General features: G+C 44.6%; 1 protein-coding gene across 1 annotated transcript in view; it reads right to left on the bottom strand.

Annotated features, from left to right (window-relative positions):
* Positions 1-17,230, bottom strand: part of SDK1 (sidekick cell adhesion molecule 1) — a 419,426-nt gene that overhangs the window by 26,889 nt on the left and 375,307 nt on the right. Inside the window, exons 36-39 of the mRNA XM_075165332.1 lie at positions 7,314-7,429; positions 5,694-5,880; positions 4,754-4,891; positions 890-1,051 (exon numbers count right to left, since the gene is read on the bottom strand). Coding sequence (XP_075021433.1) covers positions 890-1,051; positions 4,754-4,891; positions 5,694-5,880; positions 7,314-7,429 — 603 coding nt within the window. The remainder of the gene's footprint in view (positions 1-889; positions 1,052-4,753; positions 4,892-5,693; positions 5,881-7,313; positions 7,430-17,230) is intronic.

Genomic DNA, 17,230 nt, shown 5'->3' with positions numbered 1-17,230 from the left:
GGGAGCGGTTCGTGGGGACAGCCGCCTGCCCGTTCGCTTGGGAAGATGCCACGGCCATGCTAGAGAGAATTCCTGCTTTATACTGTCTGTGGTGGGGCATGAGAGTTAGATGGTGGATCCACAGTGCTGCTGTCCCAGATAACGGGTACGGAGGGTACCGTGATAAAATGAAAGCTTGCTGGCACCCAGAAGGGTGGAACTGCCAGTTGTGGCTCTGATGGAGGGAGCAAATATTTCCCTAGGCTGGGAAAAAAGCAAAAATCAGAAATGTGACCATTTCATTGATGTTCTGTGATTTACTGGACAGGCTTGTATCATTGGAGTGCATTTGCCTTGTTAGATTATCTTGTTATTTATCAAAATCACTGATCAAATAAGAAAACAAACTCTTCTGGTACACACATTGAACCAAGCTGGTGTTCAGCCTGTACCTCCTCTTGATGTATCAGGAAATTCGCAGACCTATCCCCCTGGATAAGCCAAAGTGTCAGGAGAGAATAATTGTAAATTCTTTCTGGCTTTACATCCAGGAACCTCTGCTGGTTTCGGCAGAGTTATTCCAGTTCTGACTCCACCGCAGAGCAGTACAGTCAGAATTATGCACCGCGCTGTCAGGCTGCAGCTTTGAAATCCCTGGCTGGCCCATTTGTGTTATGATTTATTCACGCTGTTTTGTTTATTCACATCAGACTTCTAGATTTCAGGAAAAAAGGAAACATGTTTTTCATGGGCAGTTACGAAACCCACTGAATCATGTCCTGAGCTCCTGTGATTCAACTTTTCCTTGGTTTAGAAATTCACGTTAAGCCCTGAGTGCACCATTCCCCGCTGTTGGACCGTGTTTGTGTAACTGATCTGACTTGCGACATGGTTTTACGGTTCCACTTACCTTCTGCCGGCCCAGCTGTGACGTTGGCTTGCAGTTCAGGTCCATAGGCGATGGTTCGGGCTTGCACTCTGAATAAGTAAGTCACGCCCTTGGTGAGATCTCGGACCTTCAACCAGCGTTGCCAGTTCCCTTTAATGTCGACGGTCACCACCTTACTCACCCCTGGAACAGCCATGCAGATAAAAAAATAAGAGAAGGTTGCAATGCAAAAAAAGAAATCAAGTGGAGCTTATTACATCTAGATGGCAAGTAAAATTATCTAACAGTTTGCTAAGAAAGTATTTCTTACAATTAGAAGGAGTTTAAGTAGTGATAATAGCCAATTTTCAGCACTGATAAGTATAATTAGAGTTTAAGCTTGATAAGTGGGTACTGACAAGAAAAAAACCTTACAACACAACTGGGAAATTACCAAGAGACTACACGCAACTTCACTAATTACTCTGGGAAGAAAGGAGGAGGTAAAGGAAGAGGACTGCATGTTGCAGATTGCTTCCTAAGCAAGCGTTTCTCCACTGCTTCTTTGCCAAGTAACCTGCAACATTGCCTGGAGGAGGGAACAAGGGCCAGGTTCTTTCCTTTCATCTTGTCCTGTCCTTTCCACCATTACCAAGCGAATGCAGAATGAAGGATGTATATCTCACAGGTAATTTGCGGGTGTAAATACCACTGCAAGAGTGGGTGCAATCAAAGCACTCTTAGCTTGGACAAGGCTGAAGTCATGACTTGTGTTTCACTCTTCTCACTCTCTAAGAATTTTTCTTACACGGAAGAATTAATAGCAGTGCTGTTTCCTTCATCAATGTTCATAGCCAGTTTCACGTTTAGGTTCTCAATGCTACACAAAGGGCAGAGCGGCAATGAGTGCTCTGAAAACAAAAAATCTCGTTTTCATTAAAATTTTCTGAAAGTAAGTCAATGGAAAGAATTTGATTTATAAAACATTTTACAGAACACAAAGTTGAGTTTACAGAGTCCTTCTGGCATTTTTCTGGTTCTGTAGAAGTACCTAACTGTGCTGGTGTTGGCTGGGATAGAGTTAATTTTCTTCACAGTAGCTGGTGTGGGGCTGTTTTGGATTTGTGCTGGAAACAGCGTTGATAACCCAGGGATGTTTCGTTCCTGCTGAGCAGGGCTTACACACAGTCAAGGCCTTTTCTGCTCCTCACCCCACCCCACCAGCGAGCAGGCTGGGGGTGCACAAGGAGCTGGGAGGGGACACGGCTGGGACAGCTGACCCCAGCTGACCAAAGGGATATTCCATACCATATTCCATACCATACGACGTCATGCTCAGTATGTAAAGCTGGGGGAGGAAGGAGGAAGGGGGGACATTCGGAGTGATGGTGTTTGTCTTCCCAAGTAACGGTTACGCGTGATGGAGCCCTGCTTTCCTGGGGATGGCTGAACACCTGCCTGCCGGTGGGAAGGATGAATGAATTCCTTGGTTTGCTTTGCTTGTGTGCACGGCTTTTGCTTTACCTGTTCTTTATCTCAGCCCACGAGTTTTCTCACTTTTACTCTTCCGATTCTCTCCCCCATCCCACGGGGGGAGTGAGCGAGCGGCTGGGTGGGGCTGGGTTGCCGGCTGGGGTTAAACCACAACAATAACACATTTCAAGCCAAGAAGATAGGAAGCAGAAAAATGTTTTTCCCATTAGAGAAGGCAGCTTGCTAGTTTGTCTTTCCATAAAAATGCAGAAGGAAGATTTTTTTCAATCCAGATGCTTATTTTATGCAAATCAAGATGCTTCTTTCAGTTTTTATCAGTTAAATAAAGAATAACGTCCAAGTGGTTTCTGTTCAAAGTTTTCTCCCTGATACAATTTATAACTCGGGGAATCTTTCCTTGGTTAACGAGCAAGCAGTAAAAGTGCTCCCTCCTTCCCTAGGTGTACTACTTCATTTCTCCAAGACGAGTCAGGAAGCATTTGTCCTGAAGTTATGTTCCAAAAAAAAGGAACTGTTAAAAAAGGCTCCAGGGCAATTTTGTTATCTATTTTTGTGTAAAACATAACACTGTAAACAAACAATAAAAGGTCAAACAGTGAGAAGACTGTGCTAAAGAATAGATCGCTGTTAGAAAGTTTTGCAAAATACACAGGTTTGAAATGGTGGCTTGTGAGTGGGAAGGCAGGAGGGGTCACAACGGCGAGGATGCTCAGCCGAAAATCGCGAATGGGTGAAAAGTCAAAAGATGCAGGAAAAAAGCTCCAGGGGGTCTGGTCCATCCATATCGTTGTGTTGTAGTGCTGGCACGGAGGAACGCGAGACCTGGGGCTGGAAGGATCCTCTGGGATTGTGGGGTCTGGCAGCTGCCAGCCCCGCAAGCCTCGCTGCCTGCATTCAGCACCGTTACGTGCTCCATCTTCAAATGAGTTTGGCTTTACCTTGTTCTCTAAATAAAGGAGCGTGGCTTTTCTATCGGAGGAAAATGATGGCATCGAGGGAGGGATTACTTACCACGGTGGGAGAATAAATATGTTTGCTGAGAGAAAAATGCTGGGACAAGAGCAAATGGGTAGGAACTGGAAAATAAATGTAGGCAAAAATTTAGAATTTGAGGAAAAGCCCTCCATAACCTCCCTGCTCACATCAGAAATCTTCTACAAGGGAAGGAGAGACAAACTGGAGTTAGAGATAGCACAGGCAGAGATGAGGAAGAGAAGAAAAGAAAACAAAGATTCTGAGGATGTTAAGTCAAATGCGCGCAGAGAAAACATGATCTGACACTTCCATATTTTCAGGGGAAAAAATGTATTCTTAAACCTTGTGTAGGAATGAATAAAAGGCAGGAAATGCCCAAACAGCCGAACCTCCTGCATACCCTGTGCACATTTCTTGGTCAGAATTAGAAATGCTTTCTGCATTAGCTCTTTGTGCTCAGACCTGCCAGCCATAAAGGCTGAAAGTGCTTTTATTCTCATGTTTTCATTCCTGAATATAACTTTCTCAGTGCATGAGACATGGATATTCAGACAATATAGATCTTTATTCCTTACAGAAGCAAATATGAGTGATTGATATCCTTATTTCTTTGGAAAAGAGTTTAAAATGGATTGGCAATGGCTGAAATTACTCTCCCTGCTGTCACACTGCCAAAGCTGGACATCCTATTGAACTATTGGCGATCTACCAGGAACATAAAAATATTAATAAGACCATCCACAAACTTTGTAGCCTTTTCTAATTCACCTTTGGAATGAATTTACATTTGTTTTCAGAGAAATTGCCAAATCCTTCTCTGTTGCTGTTCTGGCAAATTAATGAAACATTTGTGGCCACCACATTGTTGTGCTCTAGCTTAAATCTAGTGCTGGGTTAAAAATGCTGCCTGAAAACTCCGTGTAAACAGACACAACTAAACCTCCATCACAGTTATTCCGCCTTGTCAAAAGCGGCGGTGGTACCAGTGATAACTAGCGCATTTGATGCCCTGGCAATCTTTGTGATAACAGAAGTGACACATGATGTGATAAGCATCACAAATGTGTCTGATGACTATTCTGGGATGGAGTCTACTCAGCAATTTCAAAGCGCAACGCGGGGAGACAATCAGGCACTCTCAGGCTGAGTTTCCTCTTCGCCCATACTAGGTAACGACGGCCGCAAAATGACTTTTCAAATCACACAGAATATAGTTTGTGCAAGAAAATGAGAGAGGACAGACAAAAGCTATATTCCACAATATTATCATTTGCTGAACAGTTTTGGCAAAAGCGGAATTGTTTTACTTACCCTCTGCCACCTGGCTTCTCTTGGAAATCGGCAGAGAGCAACTAGGAAATTGGGCAGAGATAAAAGATACTACAGTGCTTTTCTGTCATTTCTCCATGAATATGTATGATCGGAGGTCTTTCTTACCCTGGACGGGAGCCAAAGGCTCATAGACTACTCGATAACCCTGCAGGACTCCATTTGCTGCTGTCGGCTCGCCCCACGACACATTGAGCGTAGTGCAAGTGATTTCAGAGAATGCCAAGAAGCTGGGAGCACTGGGTGCTGAAAGGATTACAAATAGATTGAATTGCAGTAGGAGTAGTCAATCTGATATACATATATATTATAAAACACTGGTTTATTTGCCCAGCCTAAATCTAAAGGAAACAAGCTGAGAATGGGATTTGCCAATTGTATCCAAATGTCCTGTAATCAGTCAGAAGCCCAGCCTGTCCTAAAAAAAAACAGCCACTCAGCTGCAAAGCTGAACCTCAAAGGCAAGCAAGGAGATAGGACGCAGAAGGGTGCTACGTGAGCATACAGCCCGCGGGCACACCTCCTCTTCATAGCCACCACCAAGGGCACTGCCTTCACCCTTCGCTGGAGGGCTCCCACCACGGTCACGTCCAGCACAGACTGACTGGGTGGCTGCTGATCCAGCTTTGGAAAAAAAAAAAAAAAAAAAAAAAAAAAAAAAAGGAGGAATTATAAAAAGCACAATAATTCTCTCTCAGGACCAACTGGGCAATTTCTAGGCACTGGAGATGAGTTCCTTCAGATTTTCAGATGTGATAGCAGAGGCCAGAAACAGACCCACAGACAGTTTCCTTCTGGACCAGCTTGTGAAGGGACTGGTCCTTCTGCCAGTCCATTCCCATTTCCACTGTATCGTTCCCTTTCCCACATGGTCCACTTATTTGATCCCTTTTTTCCCCGCCAAGACCATTACAATGTAATGACCCACCCGAAAGCTAAATCCAAACACCAGTGCCCTCCTTTATCCACCAGTTTCCCTTAGCCACTGCCCAGTTACATTCTGGTCATCACCAAGCCTGTGCTTTGAGACAAGACGACGATCCCATACCCGCCTGGTGCGTCCTGCCCTGCGAGGGGCTGCTCCTGGGGCCGTCCCCAGCTGCGTTGAAAGCGGAGATGCAGACCATGTACCGCGTGTGGCTGGTCAGGTTTTTGAGCCGGACGGTTGTCTCCGGGAGGAAAAGGACCTTCACTTTCTCCGTGTCATTTTGGATGTCGCTCTCCCAGTAATAAATCTGTTGGGACAGTAAGATGCTTTAGCATATCCTACACCTAGAAAATATCTGGGCATTGCAGCTATAAAAGATCAGGAAGATGGCGCAGTCTTGCTCTGGACTCCTCCGTTAAATGGGATACTAATGCTTTTCACCACGTGTCCAATCTTTTCTCTTCCTTTGGCAAATTCCCCCGAGTCCAGTGACCACGTAGCCGAGTACATCACTCAAAAATTGAGCACAGGCTCCATAGAGAACATGGCCTAATAACAGCAGATATGAGCTGCCAGAGTTCAGCGATGAGAGGTCAGTTTTTAAATTCTCCCTGAAATGCTAGCTGCCTGTCAGCATGGGCATCCTGATACGATGGTCCGTGATTCCCCTCTGCGTGCACACAACGGTTTCACCATTTGTGTTCACAGGACAGCCAAGCAAATGCCTCCCTGAAGAGGGTAAGTAAAGACTTTGCCTAAAGTTCCTTGAGGTACTTTTCCCCATTCTTCCCTTACATAATTTTTATCCTGATGCCATAAAATTAGGCTTTGGAGAAGTTGTTTCCAAGAGGAAAAGTGGTGCCAGCCCTACTTATTGGACGGGCCTGGCAGCGAGAGCATTACAACAGGCCAAAGCAAGCCAGAAAGTTGAGAGAACGAGCCAAGGCAAGACTCCACCTTGGCTCTACAAGCCAAGCTGTTAGAGCCATCTATATACGTACAAAAGGAAAAGAACATGAATTGATATATAAGGATGCTTGTTACTGCCAAGAAAGGATGCCAGATTATTCACATTGGCTTGGCTTTTCTTCGCTTATGTACCTAAATTCATGGAGAGAGGCAGAGCCAGACACTGAACACAAGCCAAGCTCCAGTGTTTGTAGACTTGCCCATTTCCACTCTCTGAGGGTCCATTCTCATGCTGGAGAAGCTAAACAACATGCCTCGGCAACGCGCTCATCTCCTATGAACCAAATGCAATTAATGCTATGATTTAATTTTGTTAAAGTTAAGGAAATGAAATAATTCTTCCGAAATCTGACCTGGCTCAGGCTTCTAGCTTGGACAATGTTCTGCTTTTCCTAATGGCTTGTAACATTTGACAGATAGAAAGCTCAGTTAATTTTCTTCAATACATTTCTTGCCCCTGGCTCTTGTGTGTCTGTTGCTTTTGGGAGCAGATATGTTGCCTGCATTAAGTGGAGCTGCCTCCTTATCTGCATACCCTGTTTCCCCACGCTCTCCTCCTCAAATAGCAACACACTTTTCCTTTTCTCGCCCCCGCGCCAATCTCATTCTCTTTCTTTTGGTTTTGGGACGCAGTGCCATTTCCGTACTGCAGTCTGAATGCTGTTTTAATTTGCCTTATGCAGTGAGGGCAACTGTAGTTTGCAGAGCTATCTCACAAGCAATAGCAACGCCAAGCAAGGTAAATGAAACCAGTAGAAACAGGAGGATTGCCTTGTAGCCTTGGATGTTCCCATTTTGGCTGTCGGCAGGAGGGGGGTCCCAGGTGAGCTCCATCTGGCTTGCAGAAAGGGAGTTTACTTGGATGTTCTGTGGGGCCAGCGCTGGTGCTAGAGAGGAAGGAGGACAGAAGAATTAATAGTGCCAAGCAGAACTAGTTCATATCCACATTGCAATTTTCCATTTGCGGAAGGACCCAGGACAGACTCTGTTTACGCCACACGTCAGCTAACAGAGTCAGCCCTGGAGGTATCTATATCACAGGGAGGTCTCGGCACGCGTGGACCAAGGAGCAGCCGAGCCACCAGACGTGGTTACGTTCTGTCCCACACAGACTGGGTTAGACATTGAATCAACTCAATCCTGCCAGCAGCTTTGGAAAAGAAAGGAGAATTTTGTCTTCATTCTACAGTAGCGGTCGGGGCTTGCCTTTGGCAGTGACACTGCGCTCCTGACCGACCACTCTTGAAAGTAACTGGGAGCAACGCAGCCCCCGAGCCGCCGTCAGCCTGGCCTCCCACTCAGCAGCACGTCTTTATAACAGCCTGTTCGCAAGGCTCCAAGACTTAGGGCCAAAATACTGTCTAAAATTACCTCCAAAACGAGTCAGACGCTAATCAATTCAACTAATATTTTATGTATGACAAAATGACTTTTAGTTGGCTACTTGTTAGCTCTGCTTTGATTACACCTTCACATGTACATGCTGGCCCTCTTTGGCTCCCGATGGCATTTCTTCTTTGCATTGTGCTGTGCTAGAAAACTAATCTTTGAGTGCACCTGGGTCACACCATCCTTCCCTTTGTCGGGATCCAACTTGGTGCAGGTGGATTTTCTTCCCCAGCGGCTAGCAAGGACAGTCTGTTTTCCCGACCTGCTGTCTCTGCCTCCGGCAGGTCTTAACAAACCAGCACATGTTCTGTTTACAGAAGAGGTGCCGGAGCGTGTCCTGTTCAAACTCCAGAAGTAGGAAGAGAAAGGCAGGGCGAAGGGGACACTCCTCCTTTCTCCGTGTTCACGGTGCTGTAGCCTTCACCCAGACCACCTGAGAAAGCTGCCTCTTTTCTCTCTGCCCCTTTATGGGCCATAAATAGAAGCGATAAAACATTCACTACTCGAGTTAGATAGCCGCGGTTATCTGGTTCCTCTGGAGACTCCTTTCTTTAGAGAGAATGACCTTCATAAGTCACACTTTTCAACCACTACTCCCTCCCCCCAGAGTTATAAAATAAAATAGTAATTAACACCCACTCAGCCTGACACCAACTATTTATTTTGTTCTAACTGTGTGGTTTCCATATTATCACTGCCCACCCTGCCGTTAATGGAAATGTTAATAACCAGCGCCAGGTTGTTGTGACAGATGCTTGGGCTCATTATCAGAAATTCTTATTTACCGCTCCATTAAACGACAGAATCGCACAAAAAACCAATTCAATCAAAACTAACTGGAGGAATTTTAACAGCCACATTAATAATCCAAAACATAAATAAAGTTAATGTCTTCTGCATGTTTGCCATCGGCAACTCTATTGCAAAATTATTGCTGTACAATTAAAACATGAAAGGCAAAATTGAAAATAGCCTTTACCCCAGTGCTCAGTTAAAACTGTTTGTTTATTACATTTTTTTGTTTCCTTTTCAGCTGGATGTAGCGAATGCACGAGGTGACAATGACCATCAGTAAAATACAGCTTGTTCACAGGGGTGCACTCGTCTAATTGCTGCCCTGTCTTCTGCACTTCGCCGGAGGAGCGAAGGGAGCAGCAAGCCGGCTGGCTGCCTGCCTTCAGTGCCAACGTAGCACCGTTCCGTTAGGGACCGAAAATCTCAAGATTTTGAGGCTTTCACAGCACACATCAGAGTGCGAGGCCCAACCGATCACACAGTACAAACCTGAAAATACAACTCGGAGATTTGCAGATGATGACATGCTCAGGGAAACAGGAATATGTACAATCGCAGAAGAAAATGGATCACTTTAGCAATGCATTTTCTTTCGAGGTAGTGACACTACTGCCTGTCCTGAGCTGACAGCTTCAAAGTGCTCTCAATACCCAGGTCTGAAGCAGCATCTACAATAGCATTTTTCTTTGGATCCCATGTGCCAGCCTGCAACAATTGCTGCTTCCGAGATGCGACCATTAGAAGAGCCGGCGTGCGCAGCCTGCTGCCAGAGAAACACCGCTTTTCGTCAAACCCTTTTTGGAGCACGTCTAAGAAACACAATGGTTAAAAACTGCCAGTGATCATTCTCCACTGACACGCTCGCTGCTGGAGCTGCACTTTTGCTGGCACGGCGGTGGAAAATTTGATGGGAAGAAAAAAAAGCAAAAAGACGATGTGGAAAAAGACATTTCTCTTCGCTACCCCAGAGCCTCGACGAGATGCAAATTGTTTGGTTTTGTGCCCTGTGAGTCTGGCCCTCTGTTCAACTTTCAAAGGCTGATGTGTCCCTCCTCTTCTAAGCACAGATTTCTTGTTGACAGCAAGGGACAGCAGAAAAGTGCTGTTGATGCTTGATGTGGCTCTGTGCAGACAGCACGTTACATTAAGGGTGAAATGAAATACTTCAAAAAGATGGAAACGCATCCCTAAAGGCTCTACCTGTTTGAAACCCCAAACCATTCACTGATCTATGGCCAGCCTGTGCCAATAAAAGCAAGTGCATTTTAAAGGTGAATTCAAAAGCCTTTTACCTTCTAGGAATGCAGTTCAAGATTACTGAGCTCTGAATTTTTTCACGGCTGTTGGAATCACGAATACATAAAAAGCAAGGTTAAAGCTGCATACCTCACACTGCTTTAGGTGTTAGTGACATTATCAACTATAGCAGGAGTGACACAGACCCCTGAGGGTCCAAACTCAGCTCTTGGCAGGTGGAAAGCATTTCACTTTCCCTGAAAAAGAAGTATGTATTCATGAAGTCTAATTCTGTGCACGTATCCTGCCTTGGAATTCATGCAGATATTTGTAAACTTTTCTTTTCTTATCTGATTTCAATTCACCTTTGAGATTGTCTCCTTGAAACTCTCTCTCAGCCAAAAAGTAAGGAGAAAGGCTGAGCAGGTTGTATAGTAATTAGTAAAAAACCATCACCATCTATGTGCTGGGATGATATTGGCAGGATCATGTAAAGACAACAAATCTATCTGGAAATGCAAGAGAGAGTCAAAATGAGCCCATGAATAAAGTTACACATCTAAAGCCACATTTAAACATATCACTGCCCTCATTTTCCAGTCGTACTGAACAGCCTCTGCTCACACCACAGTCAATTTGAGCTTGCAAATGCTTATAACCTTTAAAGAGAAGGTGCTTAAAGTCCCCAGTGGCCTGCCCGCACCAGAGCTCCGCGCATGGCAGAAGCTTCACGTTAGTTTTTCTCGCTGCTTGCTTGGGATATTTGCTCTCTGGGCTGTGTGGCACCGAGAGCTTTTCATCAATATGAAACTACTATTCCTTTTCTTAGTGACAGTTGCCACGATGCTCTGTAGCACAGGTAGGCTACAAATCCTTGTGATTCATTGGGTAAACTTAATAACTCTTTTTATGAAGCATTCGTTGCAGCTCTTACATCTGCTCCAATTTCTGGGTAGCAAAGGATTTCTCCTCTACTGATTTTCTAATTGTTCCTATAATGCCAGTATTATGTCAGAAAATTCACAGACAAGTCTGGGACAAGATTCCCCGATTCTCATGCCATTTAAATAAATATGCAGGCAAAAAATGAGGAGAAAAATGCAATGAAAGAGACTGAAGATTTTCTGTGCATCAGCTTGATCCCGCAGTTCCAAACAATCCCAAGCAAATTTCTGTTTTCTAAAGACCTCTGATCTTTTTCTAGCTAGCAAGCATTTTGCCCCCAGTTCATCAAAGCATGCTTTTGTGAACATGCCTGCTTTTATTCCCTAGTAATCAATATATTTGCATTTCAGTGTTAGCACCTAGAGGCCAGAATCTCATTGCACAATGTGTTGCATAAACACAGAACAAAGAGACAGCTCCAGGCCTAAAAAGCCTCTAATCTGTATGTCTACACATTATAATGGAGGGGTGGTTGCAGCATGTTCTGATGTATCAGCTGTAATCTCACCCACCTAGTGAGTAACAACAAGAGAGAAGACACAGCAATATTCAGTGTAGCGTGTGCTGACAATTAAAGCATGCACACGCAGCACCTCCAAAGTTTACACACCGGTTCCTGGCACACACAGTCATGGAAAATAGAGCTGGAAAGGATTTGGAGAGGGCTCAGACATCCATCCTCCTGCGTCACACCGGGATCAGCTCGGCTGGTCAGATGTTTGTGTAATCTCGATCCATGACCTCTTTCCAGATTCCCCCCCCATCCCCACACAAACTCTGCCAGCATATCCCTATTTTAATAACTCTTAAAATAACTCTCAGGATGCTTTTTTTTTTTTTTAAAAAAAAAAGAAGTCTAGCCTAAATCATCCTCGCTGTATTGAAGTTCTGTCCCTGCAGCGGCATGGAGAACAGATTGTTTCTTCTCCTGTTGCAGCCACTGCCCTCAAGTTATGGCGTAGATAAGCAACAGTTAAGTGGGTTATAAAAGCCAAACACAACAAAACAAACAGAAGGTCACAAGATAAAACAGCGAGATTGATCTGCAGAATGGGCAAAGCGAAATGCAAGAGGTTTTCTTGCATTACGGGCTTAGAGAAGGAACGGAAGGACGGTACCTCCCAAGAAAGAACAAAGCGGTGTATCTGCAGATGTTTGCAGTCACTCCTTCCACGAAGGAGAAGCAGCACGAGAGAAAAAAGTTCAGTGTTTATCGGCCATTTTCTCACAGGGTCTGCGAAAGAGAGGTGGGAGTGAGGAACGCCTTCCCTGTGCAGCAGTACCTCTGTGCCATCAGGAATGCTGCGTGAGCAATGCTGATGAGTTCAATAACAATTAGTTAATTGTGCTTCAAAAACAGCTACTTCGAAGCTGCTTTCCTCTGTGACAAAGCAGCACGAGCTATATTTAGAACGTAAAAGATGTTTCCCACCAATTTCTGGCTGTTTTAAGCTAGGCTACATTTTGTGATGGAAGTACGTGCTTTTTCCAAGGACTGCACTTTCTGGTGTTGCTCAGATGTATTTCAGATGCAATAAGACATACAAAAGACGTGGGTTCTTAACCCTTCCAACGCAACTCCATTTGCTAACGTTGGACCTGAGTGCTCCTACCCTCTTATTCAGGCATGACAATTTGGCACCAAAACCCAGTGCTCTGCCAGTTATTGACTTCAGCAGGCTTGTGTCACCCTGCAATTTGAAATGAGTCTCAGGAAAGGAGCAATCTGGTCTCCCCCATCTTTGAGAAGCCCAACCTCCTACTGGGGGGATGTGTGTGTGTGTAAAGCAGCTGGAAATAGCCAGGTTTTAATAGGAAACAATCCTTTTTTGGGGGATGTTGATATATGTGATATATGTGTTGATTTACATGGTTGCATAGATCAGTGTAAGAGAAATGGAAACATTTCCTAGTGTACAAGAGACCGATGGAAGTCAATACAAGAACAATTTGAACAGCATCTCTCTCACCCTCATGAACACTGATGAAAAGGGAGCACAATCTAATCGATGCAAAAATAGAAAGATAAACAGACAAACCTACCTTGGTGGAGAAGAACGGGTGGAGAGGAGAAAGAGAATAGCTGTCAGGATGGGGACTTTGGGAATCTAGCATACCCGCAATTGCTTTACTCTCTGCCGTGTTATCCAGTAGGCAAACCTTCACTTAGTAGAGTAGCTGCATTTTGCCACATCAAAATTTTAAGAGTATTAAAGACATAAAAAAGCATAAATAAAAGCAGCTGCAAAGGATACCCAAACATAACATCCCCAGCTTCTTTGCTTAGCACTGGGAAGCTTCCCAGCATTGACTAGGCATGTCTTCAGCATCTGCAGAGATATGAGGGGGAGGCGGGGGTGGAAGGAGGAAAGAGGGAGAGATGACATTCGCTGCACATATCGGAAAAACACTGAAATGAAACAAGGACTAGAAATGGAGTATCCTTTCCACGGACCCAGACTCCAGGAGGTTATCTGCCCAATGCCATTTTTTGAACTGAGGAGGCAATCATGTTCTGAGGAAACCTCCACGGATATAACTTATTCATGAAGAACCTTCATAAATTGGCAAGCGACTCAAGCAGAAGTAATTCTCATCCTTCCCTCACCATCCCTTCCAGCGGTGGTGAAAACACTGTTGCTGTGATTACTAATCTTTTAATATGGGGTTCAGATTTCCCAATGAGCCATGTGCAATCCAGGATTTTCGTGGGACAGAGTCGACCTGAGTGATGCAGAAAAAGTTACCGTGAACACATTACAATGCCCACAACCCAGGCGAATCTCATGGAGCAGTACTGTGAAATAGTTAGAGCCTGCAAACAAAAACTACACACTTTTCTTTTGCTGAAGCCCACAGTTCTACTTAGCTAATACAAACCTAAAATAGGCTATCACATTGCATACTGAGATTATCCATCAAGGGGCTGAGAACGCCCGGCCCAAAAGTAAAGCCCTTACAGAACTGTCAGACTGCCTCTGGCAAGGGCATACAGGTGGTTAAAACAGGATGGCGGAAAACAGTAAAATGAGCTTTTCCCTCTATTTCTTTTGTGTCAACAAGGATATGATCACACACGGGCAGGCAGCCCATCAGTCAGCAGAGACGGACCCATGAGCAGGAACAGCAAGAGCCTGACAAGCATTAGGTATGCGCAAACACACAGGCACGAACCTACAAGCGAAAATCCCCTCTCACTTACATCAATGCAAATTAGGGTTAGCTCCGCTAAAGCTAGCAGAGCTAACCCAGTGCGGAAGTTGTGTAACTGAGAGCGGCGTCAGCTCTGATGGGCGCAGGATTCACCCCCCAGGAGGTACTGAAGGTTGTTCAAGGGCGCAAGGGATGGTGAAGAACCGCTGAGGGTTTGATGCTCTGGCCTGATCCTCCCTCACGTGCACCGGCAGGAGTGGGAGCAGCACCGGGTGGGAAAGTACCGCTCTCAACTCTTTGCCATTAGACAGAGGCAAAATTACCTACTTCAGACTATTTCCCCAGGCTCTCCAGTTCCGAAGACTCCTCCTCCTCCATTTATATTCATGTTCCACTCATTATAATTTGTTAATCCCAAACTCTAATGTCATAATACCACAAGTTCATGGCAGCTAACAAAAGCACCCACTTAATATTCACTAACAGTAACGGCAGCACCTACTAAAGCCTAATAAGCACCGACAACTCCTTATGCTCCACTAAAGTCAAGAGAGCGTATCAAATAATTAGGGTGAATCTCTGCTGGGTTTACCGTATACCAAATGTTAAAAGCCGTACCAGAAAAAAATCAAACTGAGCAGGTGAGATCTGCCACTGCGATAACCTTTCGCTGTGGCTTTAACGCAAGTTTGGGTAGCTGACCCCCACGAGGGATTAATTTAGGATTTACAGATTGCAATGGTCAGGGAACCCCAGGGAGCCCATGGAGGACTGTGATCTTGTGCTCCTGGGGAGAGAGAGATTAAATTTATATTTTCTTGATTCTGAGTGAGAGTTTTCTCGTTCTTTGTTTATTTTGCAGTCACAGAATCCCTGAGTTCATCACTGTGGTCCTGCACCCCCATATCATCTCAGTGTCCAGATTGCTGTGGCCAAAATGTTTTAGGATATTGCTAATTCATCTTTTCATAAAAAAAAATGGCAACTTTTTTGTTTTCAGTCTACAACAGGCAACCTGAAATGCCTCCAGTTTCACGATTGACGATGGATACAGCAAACAGATGTCAGAAAAGAAAACCAACTGTGTTCTCTACAGCTGGCTTCACAGCAAAGCCATACAGAGGAGACAAAGCCACGGGAGTTGAGACCCATATGAAAATACTTACAACATTTTGCTCACATATCCCACGATGACTGAAAACAAGCAGAGCAGGACCGCACAATTAGAGGAAATAGAAATTTGGCTGCAAATATAACCCATTAGTCAAAAATGCTCAAACTCCAGCCTGTGTCTGTTTGAATATGAGTTATCAGCCAGAGGCTTCCCCACTTCTTTACCAGTGCAATTTATGGTCCGCTTTACTTTACTACTGATTGCTCATGTTTTTGAAAGGAAGGTTAATTCCTTTGCTTTTAATGGAGTAGCTTTGCTTGTTAGTTCAGTAAGGCTTTGCATACACGATCAGGCTTCTCATCCCTCCGCCCTCTGTGTTCTGTGCAGGAATGTCCCTGCACTCGGTTCTTCACAGGCCATGTAACACTGCAGCAGAACAGCTAATTTGTCCTACCACTCCCACTGCTGCTTGCACCGACTACGGAACAAAGACAGGAGTCCTGATGATGAATTTGGGTACGCAGAGTCTGTCTGTCTCAGGCTACAGTCAGTACTGAAAATCGGCATCAAATTGTTGGGTTTGTGAGGTGGAAGTTCATCATCTGAGCAAAACGTCGCGTGGCAATTGCAGCCCGACGCCACCCCCACCAGCACTAGCAGTGGCAGAGATAAGCAAGCGCCCTGGATCAAAAACTGATGATATTTTTGCTTGGACAGAAACATCTTTCCTACATTGAGGCGTGATAAAAAGAGGCAATTATACCAGAGCTAAGCAGGAGCTGCCGCACCGTATAAAGCATTGTGCTGTACCAAAGGCTGCTTATGACCAATATTAACAACTTAATGAGCTGTTAATGAGGCGCGCATTCAGCTTTTACTTGCAGCATGAAAACATTGCACATCATTTTAGGGAGCTTCTGGATTGTCAATGGAGAATTAAAGATGTCAAATAAGCCCATCAAATCTATGTCTCAATCTGGACACTGCTTTCCAGTGCATTCCCTTAAAATTCCTTTTCCTGTACGGTAGAATAACTTGCTTTGACAGCAGTACGACTCTCACTTAGACTTGGCTTCCTTCTGCCTTGACATTACATTTCAGTCTCCAGAGAGCTGCAGGGATGTCTTTTTGACATGTTGACATTAAGGACACTTCTTCCACAGGCTCACGCTGGCACGGTTACTTTCTGTCTTACCATTACAAGAGCAGCTACTGAGCTAAGCTACCAAATTCGGAAGTTTGATTATGAAACTTTTACGTTCAGCTGTAAACAGATTAAGAATGTAAAACTACCCTTAAAAAAATAGCCAGTTTAAATAGGAAAGGGAGGCAAGGTTTATATCGAAAATTAATATCCATAATTCCCCAGCATTGCAGCAATACCAGTAACACACAAGGAATGACTAATGCTCTAATGTAGGCACACTTTAGTTTGTTATTTTTTACTATCCTGTCACAGCCCTGCAGGATTACAAAATGCAGCCGAGTGCTATCTATACTGCTATTACCACCAGTGGAGCTGCATTGATGGGAACAACAAATCCAAATTGGACTTGCAGACAACCCCAAGCGGCAACCATGTAGAGAGTAAGTCTGGAGGAGTTTAAAATCCACCAAGAAATATTGATGGGATGTTCCCAGTGGCTGATCCTACTCTCAGAAAGGGAATGCTGTTGGGATACAGGTGTAACGGTTTCCAGTAACGCAAGAGAAACTGAAAAGAGGTTTCTTTCCCAGTCCAAACAGGAAATGTCTCACCACTTTTTTTCCTCTCCATTTTCCTATAGTTTCCCTTTCTTGCTCTGCTCTGACTTTATGCTCTCTTTTAGCACATTGTTGGAGAACATGGCTTGGATCTTTAACTCCGAGCTCAGAGGAGAACTTCTCCATCCTTAGGGAGAAAGACACTGGGGACAAGATGAAAACCCAGTGTCACTCCTGGAGCAGGGCATTCCCAGAACGGCTGTGTAAAGCTCATTCACAATTGAGCAAGATGCTGGAACAGCTCTGCAGATTCTTTAAATTTAAAGGGGAGGAAAAAAAGGAAAATCGATGT

This window comes from Calonectris borealis, chromosome 16, assembly GCF_964195595.1.
Source record: "Calonectris borealis chromosome 16, bCalBor7.hap1.2, whole genome shotgun sequence".
Taxonomy (NCBI): domain Eukaryota; kingdom Metazoa; phylum Chordata; class Aves; order Procellariiformes; family Procellariidae; genus Calonectris; species Calonectris borealis.
The sequence above is the reverse complement of the archived record's forward strand: the minus strand, read 5'-3'. Positions and strand labels throughout refer to the sequence as shown.